The 18,057-nt window shown below is 39.8% G+C and overlaps 1 protein-coding gene and 1 non-coding gene across 5 annotated transcripts in view; both read left to right on the forward strand.

The window, feature by feature from the left end:
• Positions 1 to 18,057, forward strand: part of ST3GAL3 (ST3 beta-galactoside alpha-2,3-sialyltransferase 3) — a 201,996-nt gene that overhangs the window by 24,443 nt on the left and 159,496 nt on the right. For all 4 annotated transcript variants that reach the window (XM_043574705.1, XM_043574703.1, XM_043574706.1 and 1 more), the window contains exon 2: positions 1,365 to 1,509. In XM_043574705.1, coding sequence (XP_043430640.1) covers positions 1,395 to 1,509 — 115 coding nt within the window. In that variant the 5' untranslated portion in view covers positions 1,365 to 1,394. The remainder of the gene's footprint in view (positions 1 to 1,364; positions 1,510 to 18,057) is intronic.
• Positions 12,498 to 12,630, forward strand: LOC122482334. The gene has a single exon (XR_006297122.1). It is a non-coding gene; the product is annotated as a small nucleolar RNA SNORA70 (small nucleolar RNA).

Here is an 18,057-nt window from a genome sequence, read left to right on the forward strand (position 1 = left end):
AGGGGTACAGTCAGAAACTGCTAAACTCTAAGGAGCAATTCCTTTATTCTAAAGGAATTGAGAATTTAATGAAAGATGTGTTAGGCAGAATGGCCCCCAAAGATGTCCACATCTGAATCCCTGGTATCCATAAATATGTTCCCTCATGTGGCAGAAGGGACTTTGCAAATGCAATTAAGACTCCAGACCTTGGGGAGCCTGGGTGGCTCAGTCAGTTAAGCATCCGACTTCAGCTCAGGTCATGATCTCATGGTTCGTGAGTTTGAGCCCCACATCGGGCTCTGTGCTGACAGCCCAGAGCCTCGAGCCTGCTTTGGATTCTGTGGCTCCCTCTCTCTCTATTCCTCCCCTGCTCATGCTCTATCTCTCTCTTTCTCTCTCAAAAATAAAGAAACATTAAAAAAAAGTTTTTTTTTAAAGACTACAGACCTTAAAACAGGGAGATTATCCTGGATTCTTCAAGTGGACCCGACCTAATCATATGAGCCTGAGAAGCAAAGAAGTTTCTCTGGCTGGGTACAGAAGCAAGATGTGGTAGAAGGGGAAGTCGGAGAGATTCAGAGTGAGAGGGACCTAACCCAGCGTGGCTGAAGGGGGCCGCGTGGAGCAGAGACTGATATCCGGCCAGGAGATGGGGACATCAGCCCTACAGCTGCTGGGAACTGTGCTCAGCCCATAGCTGGAATGAGCTCGGAAGCAGATCCGTCTCGGTGTCTGTAGAAAGGAACACAGCCCTACCGACCGACTCCTTGGTTTTGGCCCTGTGACACCCTGTGCAGAGGACCCTGTTGAGACACAGTGTACCGGGACGTTGGGCACCCGGAGCTCTGAGACAACACATTTGTGTTGCTTGGAGCTGCTGGGTTTGCAGTACTTTGTTACACGTCGGTGGAACGCTAACTCAGCGGGGTTGAAGCAGGAGAGTGGCGTCAGAATAACGGACCAGTCCTACCTCCATGTGAGAATGGATCCGGGAGAGCGCACTTCGGAGGCGGGGAACTGGGTGGTGTGGACTAGGGTAGTGATGGGGGGAAGGGGCATGACTCGAGACTTAAGTGGGAGGTTGGAATCGCCACAATTTGGTCATTGATTGGATGCTGGGAAGGAGGGAGAGGAGTAACGCAGGGACAATTGCTGAGTTCTGGCTTTGGATGCTGAGTGACTGGTGGAGCTGTGTCTCAAGGCCAGGACGGGCAGCTTGGAGGATTGCTAGGTCAGGAACTCAGTGGTAACTCCAGGTGGTTCTTCGTTGGGAAATTCTCCTGTAAATACTTATTTTAAGATAGAGTATATCAACAAGATGATTGCTTTATCCTTTAAGACCTGAATTATTTTTTTGATTTTTTTTTTTTTTTTCCTTTTAGGTCATGTAGGAAATTGTAAACCATGTGAAGATGGGACTCTTGGTATTTGTGCGCAATCTGCTGCTAGCCCTCTGCCTTTTTCTGGTACTGGGATTTTTGTATTACTCTGCGTGGAAGCTGCATTTACTCCAGTGGGAGGACCCCAGTAAGTATGGTCACCCCAGCCTGCCCCCAGGGAACGTGGGGTGTTCGCTGGGCTGCAGTGCCCTCACACCCTTCGGAGACAGGCAGTGAGAGGAGACCGCACGCTCCTGGGACTCAGGCTCAGAAATTGCCTCCCATTTTTGTGGCTGTAGGTTGAGATCTTTGATGTTTTTCAAAAACTGCATGCCATGGCATATCCTCTTATGATCTCCGTAAAAACATGCTATTCTGCAATAAAAGCCCAAACTCTTCCAGTACTTCTGGTTTCTGAATGCCGTGCTTTTTAATTACTAAAGTGCGTTGCCTCTCCCATTTGTATTCGTTGCCTCGGGGCTCCGTATCACAGCTGGTTTTCTTCTGTCCTGAAAACGTTCACCTTTACCTTTTCTTTGAATTTGCAGTTTTCAATTTAATACTGTCTTTGTTTTATGTTCCCTGAAGAAATTTTGTCTACCTAGTTATTTTGTCCTTGCTGGCACTGAACTTGTACCTGAATAGAATAATGGCTCCCCTCCCCGCACCCTCCCCAGTACCTCCTAATCCCTTTCTCTGGCTTGTACTCCTGGCCTCCTATGTTACACAGTGTTTGCCACATAGTTTTCTGTACCCCTCTGACTTGGTTTCGACTCATGCAGTGTGGCCTGTGCTGTGGTGTTTTGAGGCTTGTGGTCAAAGGGCTCGCATTGGGCGTCACCAGCAGGTGCACATTCTCTTCTTGGATGTTGCCTGAAGTATCACACAGTGACCATATGTAGTTTTCCTTTTGGTTCTGTTTGTCTGATGGCTGGCTGAGCTCGGTGCAGGAAACACTGGGTAGTCTGGTCCTGATTCCTGGTGAATGTGACTTCCCTAAAATAGTTTTGTTTTTACAAACATTGACTGGCTACCAGTGTAGAATTCACTCAAGAGTCGAGTCAGTCTCTGGGTCTGAGGTTAAAATGAGTGGGAAGAGGCAAGTGGCATTGGCCTACTATTATTGTATTGAGACCTTGATAGCAGACCCATTCCTATGAAGTAATTCATTTATTTCTTACGTGGCCCAAACTCCTGAAGCAGTTTCAAGCCAACTAAAAAAAAAATTTTTTTTAATGTTTATTTAGTTTTGAGAGAGAGAGAGCAACAGAGTGCGAGCAGGGGAGGGGCAGACAGAGAGGAAGACACAGAATCTGAAGCAGGCTCCAGGCTCCGAGCTGTCAGCACAGAGCCTGATGCAGGGCCCGAATTTGTGAACCGTAAGATCATGACCTAAGCCGAAGTCGACACCCAACCGACTGAGCCACCCAGGCACTCCTCAACCCAATTTTTAAAATATCGTGTTACCTCTTTAACTTCTTGTTTTACGTGAAATGTTTCAGTGCCTCTTAAACGCTTAGCTTATAATTTTCACTAATTACTTTGTCTTTCCAGAGTTTATTTAAATTTCTCTGTCCCAACTTATTTTTTAAAACAAGAAGACTACTCAGAATCAAGTGTTTGCATCAGTGCAGTGCAAAATTCTGTAGTCAAAGGCATTCTCTATATCCATCATGGATAGATTTCATCTGTATCCATAAAATAGAAATATGTTCAAGGAATGGTGGTCTCCTTTTCTGTTGAGAACTGTTGACCTGTAGACAACATAACTAAGAATTAGGTAATATTTTCGTAGAGAAGTTGAGAAGGACATTAACTTTATGGAAGACCTATCATATGCCAGGTGTTAGGCTACACAACTTATTAATTATATTAATATAAATATTTAATATTTAATATTAATTAAATTATATGAAGTTAAATTAAATTAAAATAAATTTACTTCTCACTGTAACCATGTGGAGATGCTGTTATCCCTGTTTTCCAGCTGAGCAAACAAGGACTTAATTAAATGTTACACAGCTAATTATTAGAACCGGAACTGAATCCTGGTTTGTCTTTAAAACCCATGTTCCTTATTTTATTGAAAAGTATAATAAATACTAAGACTAAGGATAGGATTGAATTCTGTATTCTCATTGGTAAAAAGAGAGGAGAGGGACTCAGAGAAGAAATAGCAGAGAGTGTCAGGACGGAGGCGGAGAAGAAAGAAGGAAGGGAAGTAAGGGGAAGGGAAAGAAAGGAAGTTCTCCAAACGAGCGAGCAGTTTATTGGCTTGGAGGTGGCATGGTGCTGTGTGTTCACGAGCCAGCGCTGTAGGCTTCAGTAGTTTATTAATAGCTGTCTGCTTTCCTTGGAGTGAATTATCAGCTGACTAACCACTATTTGCATCTTTTTGTTCTTCTGACACTCAGGCCTTTTAGATACTTGACTTTGAATAGGTCGTTTTAGACTGTCTTACTGTAGCATATTGTTTTCTGTACTGTAACATCAGAGAGCAGGGTAATATGACCAACTCTGAGGGCTGACCAAGGCGGAGAAGTGTCTTTTACTCAATAAACAAAAGTCAGTTTATTGAGCCTCCTCTAGGAGATGGCCATTGTGTAGTGAAATTTACTGCTGCTGCTAATAATAATAAAATGAAAATAGTAATTTATTGAGTGTCTATGTGCTGTGATGGGAACTTTGTATTCATAATGTATTTGAACCTCATAGTTTATTAAGATTTTTTTTTGTGGGGGGCTCCTGGCTGGCTGAGTCGGTTAAGTGTCTGACTCTCAATTTTGGCTCAGGTCACGATCTCATGGTTTGTGAGATTGAGCCCTATGTTGAGCCTGCTCTCTCCCTCTCTCTGCCCCTTCCCTGGTCGCATGCTCTCTCTCTCAAAATAAACAAACATTAAAAGTTTTTTTAAATTAAATTTATTATTATTATTTTTTAATGTTTATTTTTGAGAGAAAATGAACAGGGGAGGGGCAGAGAGACAGGGGGACAGAGGATCCGAAGAAGGCTCTGTGCTGACAGCAAACAGCCTGATGCGGGGCTCCAGTTTGTGAACCATCATATCATGACCCGAGCCAAAGTCGGACACTTAACTGATTCAGCCACCCAGGCACACTGATTTCTTTTGTTTAGAGACAGGGAGAGAGCATGAGCAGGGCAGAGGGGCTGAGGGAGAGAGAGATGGAAAGACAGAGACAGAGAGAGAGAGAGAGAGAGAGAGAGAAAGAGAGAGACAATCTTAAGCAGGCTCCATGCTCAGTGTGGTGCCTGATGTGGGGCTCAGTCCTGTGACCTGAGCCAAAATCAAGAGTCAGACGCTCAACTGACTGAGCCACCCAAGTGCCCCTGATCCTCATAGTTTAGATTGATTATTATTATCCTCTCTTACAGATGCAGGAGCTGAGGCTTCAAAGAGGCTCAATAAGAGTTTGTATGTCTTTCATCCGGGGGGTATTTCCAAGTGTGAACAATAAATGTCTTTAGCATTATTTTTCCTTAATTTTTACACTTTTTTATGACTTACCAAGGTTATCTGTTGGAATTCCTTCATGGTGGTGGGGGGAGTCTAGAGATTTTTATTATTAAATTATGCATTCAGTAACCAGTATATTCCTATTTTGGCCCATGTACTATTCTGTGTAAAGTGGATATAAGATGAACATAGACCTTCATGGTCTCAGCCTATTGACACAATATCAGCTCTATTTTTAAAAAATAGTTTATTTATTTTTTAAAGAGAGCGCGCAAGCAGGGGAGGGGTGGAGAGAGAGGGAGACAGAGAATCTGAAGCAGGCTCTATGCTGACAGCAGTCAGCCCAATGCAGGCCTCGAACCCATGAACTGTGAGATGACCTGAGCTGAAGTCGGATGCTCAACTGACCGAGCCACCCAGGTGCCCCTTATATGTTGTGTTCTAAAAGAGATGTGTGTACGAAATGCCATGTTAGGGCATAGAATCCCTTCTAGACAGAAAATCTTATGATTTCATCAGTCCCAAGACATATTGTGGCAGGGTGCACACTGCTTTGTTTTGAGCAGCTTAGAGCCGTGTGTGGCCAAGGCTTGGTCAACTTGCTAGGACCTGGGTCAAGTGCTTAACCTGAAAGGCTTTAAGTATAAGATTGGTCTCATTATCAACTTGTTTTTAAAAGTTCTGTAGCTTGCAGTTTTTGGTTTCTCATGTTAAGGAGCTTGGAAGTTACCACTCTGTCCTCACAACACCTAAAAACCTGAGCAGACAGAAAAACCAGTAATTCTTTTTGGATCCATAAGAGAGGGGAGGACACAGGGCAGACTGCTGCCTCTGAGATTGGAGAGACAGGTGAGTACAGGGAGTGGCATGCAAAAACTGTCACGGGAAGCAGTGCCAGAATAGGAAAACCTGAAATATAATAGATGAATTGCTGGAGGCTCTGGACAAGTCCGAGAATCAAAAACTCTAGGAGGAGCCAGTCACAGGGGGCCCCCACAGTATTGTGAGATTTATTTCCAGGGGCTCAGCCAGATTCTCACAGGAGATATTGGGGAAAGATCTTCCCATGCATCTGGCACATGAGAAGAAAGGAACCGTTTTGAAATATGCCAGGACAGTTTTTTCTTCTTAACAAGACCTGCCCTCAAGGGAAACTAGTTAACCAGAGCCCAGCCTGTTGGAGTAGTATCAGAGCCTAACTGACCTGGGGAAAGGGAAGTATCCAACTCCAGTCATCTCTAGCCTTCCACGTGGGAGAAAGGAAATATCCAGTTCCATCCTTGAGGGCAAAGAATTCCCCACGGAAGGGATACAGATGGGAAATGATGAAAAGACATCATATATCATCAGGGATATACAAACTAAAACAACGTTGAGATACCACTATGTACCTATTAGAATGGTCAAAGTCCCAGAACACTGACAACATCAAATGCTGGCGAGGATGTGGAGCAACAGGAACCCTCATTCATTGCTGGTGGGAACGCAAGATGGTACAGACACTTTGGAAGACAGTTTGGCAGTTTCTTATAATACTAAACACATTCTTACTCTGTGATCTAGCAGTCACATTCCTTGGTATTTACCCAAAGGAGTTGGTTGTTCTTTTGTCCACAAAAAACCCTGCACACAGATGTTTATAGCGGCTATATTCATCATAATGGCCAAAAGTTGGAAGCAACCAAGATGTCCTTTAATAGTTGAATGGAGAAACTGTGGTAGATCCAGACAATGGAATATTGTCAATCGCTAAACGTAAGTGAACTATCAAGTCATGAATAGACATGGGGGAGCCTTGAATGCATATTTCTAAGTGAAGGAAGCCAATCTGAAAATGCTACACACTGTATGATTCCAACTATATGACATTCTGGAAAAGGCAAAACTATGGCGATAATAAAAAGATTAGTGGTTGCCAAGGTTGGAAGTGGGGAGAGGTAGGTATAAGCAGGGCATAGAGGATTTTTAGGGTGGTGAATCTATAAGATATCATAATGATGAATGTGTTTTTGTACTTTTGTCCAAACACAGAGGCTGTGCAACACCAGGCATAAACCCTTAGGTAAACTATGGACTTTAGGTAATTATGATGTATCAGGATAGGTTCATCAGTTTTAAAAGTGTACCACTCTGGTGAGGGATATTGATAATGGGGGAGGATATACATGTGTGGGGGCAGGAGGTATAATAGGAAATATTTGTACTTTCCCTTGAATTTTCTGTGAACCTAACTGCTCTAAAAAAAATACTCTTAGTAAAGTACTGTAGAATTATCATATTTTATGTATGTGTGTGCATGTTTGTACACACACACGTAAGATGATAAAAATATATATGTACATATGTTTAACTTAATGAACAAATGAACACAGTCTTGGAGTGAGTTAGATGTACTTCAGTTTCTTCATCTCCAAAATGGAGACAAAATACTGACATTTCTCTTGGCTCTGATGCTTTATTCAGGTCAGGTCTTAGAGGAGAGTTGGGTTGTTGCCTCTTATCGGTAGACCTGATTCCCGTGCTCCCTTTCATGGAAATTTTACGTATTTTATTATTTTAATTTTTATCTATATGTATTTCATAAGTTAAAGTGGATATTTTGGAGGAGTAGGATTAATTTCTTATGGGACCTTTAAAAATTCATATTACCATATTTATCAATATTGCAATTCCCTCTGTGTTCTTGCCTATATTTTACAAAAGATCATAACGGGGGAGATTATAAAATATGCATTATTGATCTGATTACTATGGAGAATACCATCTGGCAAGTAAGTTGGAGTTTGGATCTGATGTTGGGAGAAGGGTAGATTAAGTTTAGCTTAATAGACATAGGAAATTATGTTCACTCTTAGTTTTCCATCTTAAAAACGAAATGGAGGCTGGTATTTCTAGCCTGTGGCTTAGGGTAACACTCTGCTTCTTATGATAATGGCATAACTGGTATCAAGCTAGCCGTCTCTCTATAAATAGTTACAGAGCTGGACAGTATAAATGAAGCAACTCTTGCCAAGCAGTGGACAGGAGGCAGTATAAAATTTCAGTGCCTAAGAAAAGGAAAACTTATGAGGTGAGCTCTGCAGTTCTCTTTGTGGGGGCAATTTCCCAGCCCTGCCCAGAGAGCTGGAATCTCAACAGACCATAGTGCCTCCACTTGGCTGAGGAGGCAGAGATCAGGGTGTAGGGCAGCTGAAGTGGTTGGAGTCCGTGAGACAGGTCATCACCGAGTAGGGAATTTTTGAGAGACACAAGTTGGGCCAGGGGAGGAATTCCTAGGAGTCGGTAGCTGTGGACTGGGCTATGTATGCGCAGGGCAAAACCACCTGAATTTAACTACGTAGGTAACAGCTGTACAGGACAGGAGTAGAGGTCAAGCAGTCTGTGGGTGGCTGAAGAGTCAGGGACTTTGAAGTTGCAGCCCTACCAGAGTGGAGAAATCTCATTAGAACTTTACTACCCCTGGCATCCAGATGCCAGAAAGTTCATGCCTTAAGACTAAAGATCCAGAGTCTCCAGAGTAAGACTCACCCTAACAAGACCTAAAACCAAGCCCCAACCAAGGCTGGGTCCTGTCAAGTTAGAGAAGAGTCAAAAATACCATGGACTTTCCTCAGATCCACACTAAACATAGCGTTGAATCCTGCCTCCACAAATTCAAGGTGGTCAGGCAGTAATTGAACTGCCTGATAAAATAGAAATCGGCACTCTTCAGAGGAAGATAGCAGTATTCATAGTTTCTGCATGCAACATCCAGAGTGGTCAGTGTTCAATAAAAAGTTAGTAGACATACAAACAGACAGGAAGGAAATAGTGACCCATATTAAAGAAAAAACAAAGCCTGTAGATGAGAGAACTCATATAGCAAAATAGCTATTACAAATAATTTATTTTATTTTATTAAACATTTCTTTGTTTATTTTTGAGAGAGAGAGAGAGAGAGAGAGAGAGAGAGAGAGAGAGAGAGAGAGCGCACAAGCAGGGGAGACACAGAGAGAGAGGGAGACTCAGAAACTGAAACAGGCTCTAAGCTCTGAGCTGCCAGCACAGAGCCCGACATAGGGCTTGAACTCACAAGCTGTGAGATCATGACCTGAGCCGAAGTTGGACACTCAACTGACTGAGCCACCCCATTGCCCCTATTTTATTTTTTTAAATAAATGCTGTTCTTTTTTTTTTTAAGCTTATTTATTTTGAGAGAGTGTGAATGCATGTGGGGGAGGGGCAGAGAGTGTGAACGAGATAGAGAGTATTCTAAGCAGGCTCTGTACCATCAGTGCAGAACCCAGTGTGGGGCTTGAACCCACAAACTGCAAGATCATGACCTGAGCCAAAGTCTGGCACTTAACTGACTGAGCCACCCAACTGCTCCTATTACAAATAATTTAAAGGATTAAAGAAAAATACAGTGAACAATAAGTAGTCTCAGCAGAGAAATCAAAACTATAAAAAAACCAAAAACAAATTCTAGTACTAAAAAGTATAGGAACAGAAAATGAAGATTTCACTTCACAGTAAGTTGAATATAACAGAAGTCAGTGAAGTTGAAGGGAGTGCAATAGAAATTATCCAGTCTGAAACACAGAAAAAAAAATATTGAGGAAAAATGAACTAAGCCTCAGGGACCTGTGGGACAGTATAAAATTGTCTAATATATATGAGTGTTGGACAGAAAAAAATGTTAAGAGATAACGGCTGAAAGCTTCCTAAATTTGGTGAAAAACGTTGACTTACAGATCTAAGAAGTTCAGCAAACTCTAAAAAGGATAAATATTGGGAAAGTTTAGGCATATGATAGTTAAACGTCTGAAATCTAAAGTGAAAATCTTGAAGACAAAGAAAAAGAAACATTCTCTATGGGAGTAGGAAATCCCACTGACCTTTCACCAGAACCAGTAGAGTTCACACAATGAAAGATCTTCAAAGTACTGAAAGAGAAATACCAAACACCTGTCGTCCCAGAATCCTTTATCTGTTGGAAATATCCTTCAAAAATGAGGATGAAATGAAGACATTTTTTCAGGTAACAGTTAAGAGAGTTTGTTGCTAGCAAAGCTGCATTACAGAAAAAACACTAAAGACTATCCTTCAGGCCAACAGGACGTGAGAACAGATGGACATTTGGATCAATAGGGAAAAGCGAAGGTTGCTGGAAATGGTAAATAACGGGCAAATATAAAAGACTCATTCCTTTTTTTCTCATCGTTTGCTTAAAAGACAACTAATTGCTTAAAGCAAAAGTAATAACCCCGTAGAATGAGGCTTAGAATATATGTAAAGGTAAGATATGACAAAACTTGCACAAGAAATGGGGAGAGGGGAGATAAGTGGAACCTTACCTGTCATAAAGTTATTACATTTGTGAAAAGAAGAAGTGGGAAGTAGGAATGTTGTGTATAAAGTGAGGAAAGAGTAAAGTAAGAGGTAGGAAATGTCAGACGTGAAGAGGTATTATATTGGCTCTAAATAGACTCTGATAAGTTAAGGATGTGTATTCCTTAGCAGAACTCCTTGGTAGAACAACTACTAGGAAAAAAAAATAACACAAAGAGGCATATTTATCTGAGAGGCCAATGAAGGAATAAAAAGCACTAAAAAATAGTTAACCGCCCCCAAAAGCAGGAAAACAGCAATATAAGAGCAAAAAAACAGAAGAGAGAAATGGAAAACAAATTTAAGACAGTTGACTTAAGCCTGACTGTGTTAACAATTACATTTCAATGGGAATGGATTAAAACTCCAGCTAAAGGCAGAAATTGTCAGAATGGTTAACAAAGCAGGATGTATGTCCTGATACAGGAGACCTGTATTTTAAATCTGTTTTTTAGTGCTTATTTATTTTTGTTTTTGACACACACACACACACACACACACACACACACAGAGTGTGAGCTAGAGGGGCAGAGAGAGAGGGAGACACAATCAGAAGCAGGCTCCAGGCTCTGAGCTGTCAGCACAGAGCCCGATGCGGGGCTCGAACCCACGAATCGCGAGATCATGACCTGAGCCTAAGTCAGATGCTTAACCAACCAAGCCACCCAGGCACCCCTAAGAGACCTGTATTTTAAATTTAAAAACAGGTTCACAGTAAAAACAGGGTTAAAGATATGGAAAATATATCTTATATAAATAATAAGCATAGGAAAGTTGGCATAACTATTAATTTCAGCTCATAATACCTTATGACAAAAAATATGACAAGAGATTACAGAGGGTTATTACATAATGATAAAAGGAGCAGTTTGTCAAGAAGACATACATAAATATGTATGTACCTAATAATCAGAGAGTGTTAAACTTCATTAAGCAAAAACTGGTTAAAACTAAGGGAGAAAGGGACAAATCCACAATCATGTTCAAATATATTAATACCCCTCTCTCAGTAATTAATAAAACAAGTCGAAAATCTGTAAGGATATAGAAGATCTAAGCAACGCTATGAACTACCTTTTCCTAATTGACATTTATAGAACATTTTACCCAATGGCAGAATACACATTCGTTCCAAGTGTACAGAGAATGTTCATTGAGATTTTTGTGCTATTGAGGACATGATAGACGAAGTTCATATGTAGATAATATACTGGGAGGAGAAAATTTCAGTATTTGTCAATGATACTGGAATTAAAATAAAATTAAAAAAATAAAATTTGCTAGGTTTGATATTTAGAATATACAAGGAATTCCTGCAAACGAAGAAGAAAAAGGCAGCAATCCCAGTAGAAAATGGGCAAAGAATTAGAACGAGTTTACAGAATAAGAAACCCATAAGGTTAAGCATAGGAATAGATATTCAAACTCATGAGCTATAACAAATATTAAAATTAAAACAAGATATCTCCTTATACCTTAGACTGACAAAAGAAATGTTAGAAAGCTGGATAATCCAAGTGTTGGCAGGAATGTGAGAATATAGTAACCTGTATTCTTTGCCAGTGAGAAGTAGACTGGTAAAGCCATTCTGGAACACATTCTTGTAATAACTAACTGAAGTATACATACATCCTTTAGCTCAGCAAATCTGCCATATATATATATGTATGTGTGTGAATGTGTGTGTGTGTGTGTGTGTGTGTGTGTGTATTTTCATTCATTCCATGGCACTTACCAGAGACATACATTATTTGTGTGCTCAGGGAGTTGGAGGATGAATGTATTTCCATCCTAGGGGTGGGGGTGAGTAGGCAAAAAGTAGGGTATTTATATCATGAAATGATTTGCAGCCATTAGAAGTAACAGATCCAATATACACAAAACAACATGGATGGAACTTTAAACACAATTTTTAAAAAAAAATTTTTAACGTTTATTTATTTTTGAGACAGAGAGAGACAGAGCATGAACAGGGGAGGGGCAGAGAGAGAGGGAGACACAGAATCTGAAACAGGCTCCAGGCTCTGAGCTGTCAGCACAGAGCCCGACGTGGGGCTTGAACTCACGGACCACGAGATCATGACCTGAGCTGAAGTCGGACACTTAACCGAGCGAGCCACCCAGGCGCCCCAAAATACCTAATTTAAGTCAAAAGTGAAACAGAATAACACAATGCCACTTTTGTAAATTAAAAGAACAGGAATACAAAGATTTCTTAGGAAACAAAAAACATGAGCCATAAAATTAAAAAGTGATAAATTAACTTGACCCAAACTAAAAATGTTTGTCCTCTGCAGCCAATTAAGCCGACTGTGCTCTTTCCCTGTGGGGCCCAGTGTGCATTGGCTGTGAACAGCAGCCTCCTTGGTAGTGTATGCAGCCTGTTGGTTGTACGGGTTGCCCTAAGGGACCTTGGAGACAGTTTTCTTCTGGTGGACGTTGAGGTTTGGCCTCACGCTTTCTCCAGTCTAGGCTCCAGATAGGTATGCGGGGTGCCTTTGGAAAGCCCCAGGGCACAGTGGCCAGGGTCCACATTGGCCAAGTCGTCATGTCCATCCATACCAAGTTACAGAACAAGGAGCATGTGATTGAGGCCCTACCTGGGGCCAAGTTCAAGTTCCCTGGCTGCCAGAAGATCCACATTTCCAAGAAGTGGGGCTTTACTAACTTTAATGTGGACGAATTTGAAGACATGGTGGCTGAAAAGCGGCTCATCCCAGATGGCTGTGGGGTCAAATACACCCCTAATCGTGGCCTCTTGGACAAATGGAGGGCTCTGCACTCATGAGAACCTCAGCACTGCCCTTCCCCATTCATGCCCACCAATAAATCCTGCTTCCTGTCAAAAAAAAAAAAGTCTTTTAAAAAACACCAAGAAAATGAAAAGACAAGCCATAGAATGGGGAAGAATATTCAGTACTTGTATATATAACATTCAGTTAAAAATATTTAGTACATGCATATGTTTGTATCTAAAATATATTAAAAAATTCTTATAATTTAATAACAAGAGGGTAAACAGCTTAACCAAAAATGGGTAAAATATTTGAAGAGACACTTTACAAAAGATGTACGAATGGTAATAAGCACATGAAAAGATTCTCAACATTGTTACTCATCATAGAAATACAAATTAAAACCATAGTGAGATAACATATCAACTAGAATGACTTAAGTTTTGAAAAAAGATAACAAAGTGTTAGCAAGAATATGAAGTAAATGGAACTCTTATATTGCTGTTGTGAATGTAAAATGGTGCAACTCCTTTGAAAACCAGTTTGGCATCTCTTAAAAAGTTATACATACACCTGCCAAATGGCAGTCATTCCACTCGTAAGTATTTACCTAAGAAAAAGTAAAAGCATATGACCAAATAAGACCTGTACATGAATGCTCACAGCAGCTTTATTCCCAGGAGCTCCAAACTGGAAACCAACCCAAATGTCTACCAACAGGTGAATGGATGAACAAAATGTGACATATTCACACAGTGAAGTACCATTTAACAATGAAAAGGAACAAAGTTGATACGTTCAGTATCGTGGATGAATGTTAAACTCATGAATGAGCACATATTAATATTATTAAGTACATATTAATATTAAGTACATACTAATATTAATATTAATTAGTACACATTAATATTAATTGATATTAGTATAATAGTATATTATGACTACATATTATATGTTTCATTTATATAAAATACAAGCTAATTATTAATAATTAAAAGCAGATTGTTAGTTACCTTGGATGAAACATGAAGGGAGAAATGGATTGCAAACGGGCACAGGAATTTTTTGAGATAGAAATGCCCTGTGTCTTGATAATGGCAGTGGTTTTGTGAATGTATATAACTGTCAGTACTCTTCAAATTGTATACATTAAATTGAAGCAGTTTATTGTATGTAAATTACTCCTGGATAAAGTTGATAAGAAAGAGTAAATGCACATCAAACATACATATATTAAAAGAACATAAGCGAATATATCCATTAAACAATAGAATGGTTGCCTCTGCAGGAGGAAGAAATGGGAGAAAAAGGGGAATAAGATTTATGACTTGATTTATACTATTTTCCATAGGATTCTTTGCAATTCCCTTAATGTGGTTGGGTAATCGTTTCTGTATGCCGGTACATTCTGTGATAGTTAGGAGACTAGCCTATCTGAATGCAGGAAGGACCCTCTAGGGAGCAGAATAGCCAGCATGTATGCTAAAATCCACATAACATTGCTGCGTAAGAAATGAAAGAATATTGAAATAAAGGTACACCGTGTTCATGGAGCAGAAGGCATGATCTTACGATACTGAATCTCCCCAATTTGTTTTAGGATTCAACACATTTCCACTAAAAATCCCAGAAGGTGTGGTGGGTTCTTTTAAAAATTCACTTTTTTGCTAGAAATTGCTAACTGACTCTAAAGTTAATATGAAAATACAGAGAATTTAAAATTGTCAAAACAGTTTTGGTAGGGCATGTGACTCTTGATCATGGGGTCGTGAGTTCAAGCCCCAGGTTGGGCACAGAGCTTACTTATAATGGCTAAAATTAACAACTCAAGAAACAACAGATGTATGATGGCAAGGGTGCAGAGAAAGGGGAGCCCTTTTGGACTGTTGGTGGGAATGCAAACTGGTACAGCCACTCTGGAAAACAGTATGGAGGTTCCTCAAAAAATTAAAAATAGAACTACCCTGGAGTGCCTGGGTGGCTCAGTCAGTTAAGCGTCTGATTTTGGTTCAGGTCATGATCTTCTGGTTCATGAGTTTGAGCCCCACATTGGGCTCTCTGCTGACAGCTCAGAGCCTAGAGCCTGCTTCAGGTTCTGTGTCTCCCTTTCTTTCTGTCCCTCCCCCACTCACACTCTGACTCTGTTTCTCTCTCTCTCAAAAATACATAAACGTTAAGAAAACATTTTTTTTAGTAATAAAAAAAAAGAACTACCATATGGCCCAGCAATTGCACTACTAGGTATTTACCCAAAGGATATAAAAATGCTGATTCGAAGGGACACATGCACCCCAATGTTTATAGCAGTGCTATCAACAATAGCCAAATTATGGAAAGAACCCAAATGTCCATTGACTGATGAATAGATAAAGAAGATGTAGTATGTGTGTGTGTGTGTGTGTGTGTATATACATATGTAGTGTGTGTGTATGTATATATACATATGTAGTATGTGTGTGTGTATATACACACACTACATATGTATATATATATACACATACACACATACTACATATGTACACATACACACATATCTATATATATACACACACACACACTACATATGTGTGTGTATATATATATATATATATATATATATACACACACACACACATACACACACAATGGACTATTACTCGGTGATCAGAAAGAATGAAGTCTTGTCATTTGCAACAGTGTGGATGGAATTAGAGAGTATTAGTGAAATCAGAGAAAGACAAATGTCTGATTTCACTCATGTGGAACTTAAAATAGATGAACATAAGGGAAAGGGAAGGAAATACACATACACTGACTATGTTCCTTATGCTGTGCCTTTTATTCCTATGACTTACTTATTTAATAGCCAGTTGATTTTTGATAAAGATACCAAGGCAATTCAATAGGAAAAAAATAAATCTTTTTGATAAATGGTAGCAAACAAATCTTGACTCATGTTTCTCACCATGTACAAGATTAACTTGACATGTATCATATATCCAAATGGAAGTGCTAAAACTATAAACAAAATATAGGGCAGAATCTTGGTAACCTTGAATTTGCTAAAGATATCTTAGGGAGGGTAAAAAAAAGCATGAAAACATTAATAAATTGGGCTGCATCAAAGGTAAAAAATTTTGCTCTTCAAAAAACATTGTTAACAAAAATTTTAAGGCAAGCCATGGACCTGGAGAAAATTTGCAAACCATAAATACAATAAATAACTTGTATTTTGAATACATCAAAGTGGGCAGAGATGTAAATAGACACTTTACCAAAGTAGATATGCAGATGGCATGTGAGCACATGAAAAGATACTAAACATGAGTAGTCCTTAGGAGAAAGTAGAAATTAAAACCATAAGAAAGTATTACTCTAAACTCTTTAGAATGGCTAATATGAAAAAGATAGATTACATCAGGTGTTGTCCAGAATGGGACAGCTGTTAACACTTCTGCACTGCAAGTGGTCATGGAAAATGGTACAACCACTTGGAAAAGCAATTTGGCAGTTCTTAAAAACATTAAACATTCACCTAACATACCTAGCTATTCCTCTTCAAGAGGGGTGAAAGTGTATGTTCATGCAAAGACTTGTACATGTGCATTCATCATAGCTTTGTTTGTAATAGCTCCAAACTAGAAACAACTCAAAGATCCATCAGTAGGTAAATGAATAAATTGTGGTACATCTATACAATGGAATGCTACTCAGCATTAAAAAGGAATGAACTTAAAAGAGTGAACCGTTTTTTCCCAGTTTTATGAGATATAATTGGCACACAGCATTCTATTGGTTTTAGGTGTACAGCACGATGATTTGATATATGTGTGTGTTGTGAAATAACTACCACAACAAATTTACGTAACGTCTGTCATCTCATGTGAGTACAAAAGAGGAATGAACTGTTCATACACAAATAACATGGATGAATCTCACAGTAATTGCGCTGAGAGAAGCCACACCCAAATGAGTACGTAAAATATTCTATTTATAAAAGGCACACTTACTTATAGTGACAAGAAGCAGGTCAGGGGTAGCTTGGGAATGGAGTAGGGTGAGGGGTGGGATTAAAGGAGCCTGAGGAAACTTGTGGGGTTGATATCTTTCTTATCATAGTTGTGGTGATGGCTTCACAGATATATGTCAAAATTCAAGTTGTACACTTTATATATAGACAGTTTATTGTATGTTAATTTAGACCTCAGTAATACTGTGTTTTTTTTTAATTTTTAAAATTTTTATTTATTTTTGAGAGAGACAGAGCACAAACGGGAGGGACAGAGAGAGAGGGAGACACAGTTCAAAGCAGGTTCCAGGCTGTGAGCTGTCAGCACAGAACCTGATGCAGGACTTGAACACATGAACTGTGAGATCATGACCTGAGCTGAAGTCAGATGCTTAACCGACTGAGCCACCCAGGCACCACAGTAATACTGTTTTTAAAAATAGCCAGAGATGGGGCGCCTGGGTGTCTGAGTGGGTTTAAGTGTCCAACTTCGGCTCAGGTCATGATCTCATGGTTCGTGAGTTTGAGCCCTGCGTCGAGCTCTCTGCTCTCAGCATAGAGCCTACTTCGGATCCTGTTTCCCTCTCTCTGCCCCTCCTCCACTTGTTCTCTCTCCCAAAAATAAATAAATATTTTTAAAAAATAGCCAGAGGAAAAGGAGCGATTACCTTCCAAAGAACAACAGTTAGACTGACAATTGACTTCTCAAGAACAGCAGTAAAAGCCAGAGACAGTGAACTATTTTATTTTGTGTAAAGAAAACACCTGTCAACCTAGAACCCTGCATATGCATGTTTCAAGAATGACACAAACACTGAAGAAAGTTCATACTAACAGATACTCAGTAAAGGCACTTACAAAGCATAAACCTCAGAAAAAAGAAAATGATTCCAGAAGAAAGACGCAGGAAGGAATGGTAAGCAAAGAGAATGGTAAATGTCAGGATATCTAAGCAAACATTGATGCTGTTGCCCAATATTTGGTATTATAGGAACAAAGGGAGAGAACTATACTACTAGTCAGTAATAGCATATCAATTGAGAGAGGTTAAGAGTTAAAGTATTCTTCTTACATTGTTTGGTAGGAGGGTTCAATATATTGATAAATTTAGAATTCTAAGTTTTACGT

The sequence above is a fragment of the Prionailurus bengalensis genome, chromosome C1, assembly GCF_016509475.1.
Source record: "Prionailurus bengalensis isolate Pbe53 chromosome C1, Fcat_Pben_1.1_paternal_pri, whole genome shotgun sequence".
Lineage (NCBI taxonomy): Eukaryota > Metazoa > Chordata > Mammalia > Carnivora > Felidae > Prionailurus > Prionailurus bengalensis.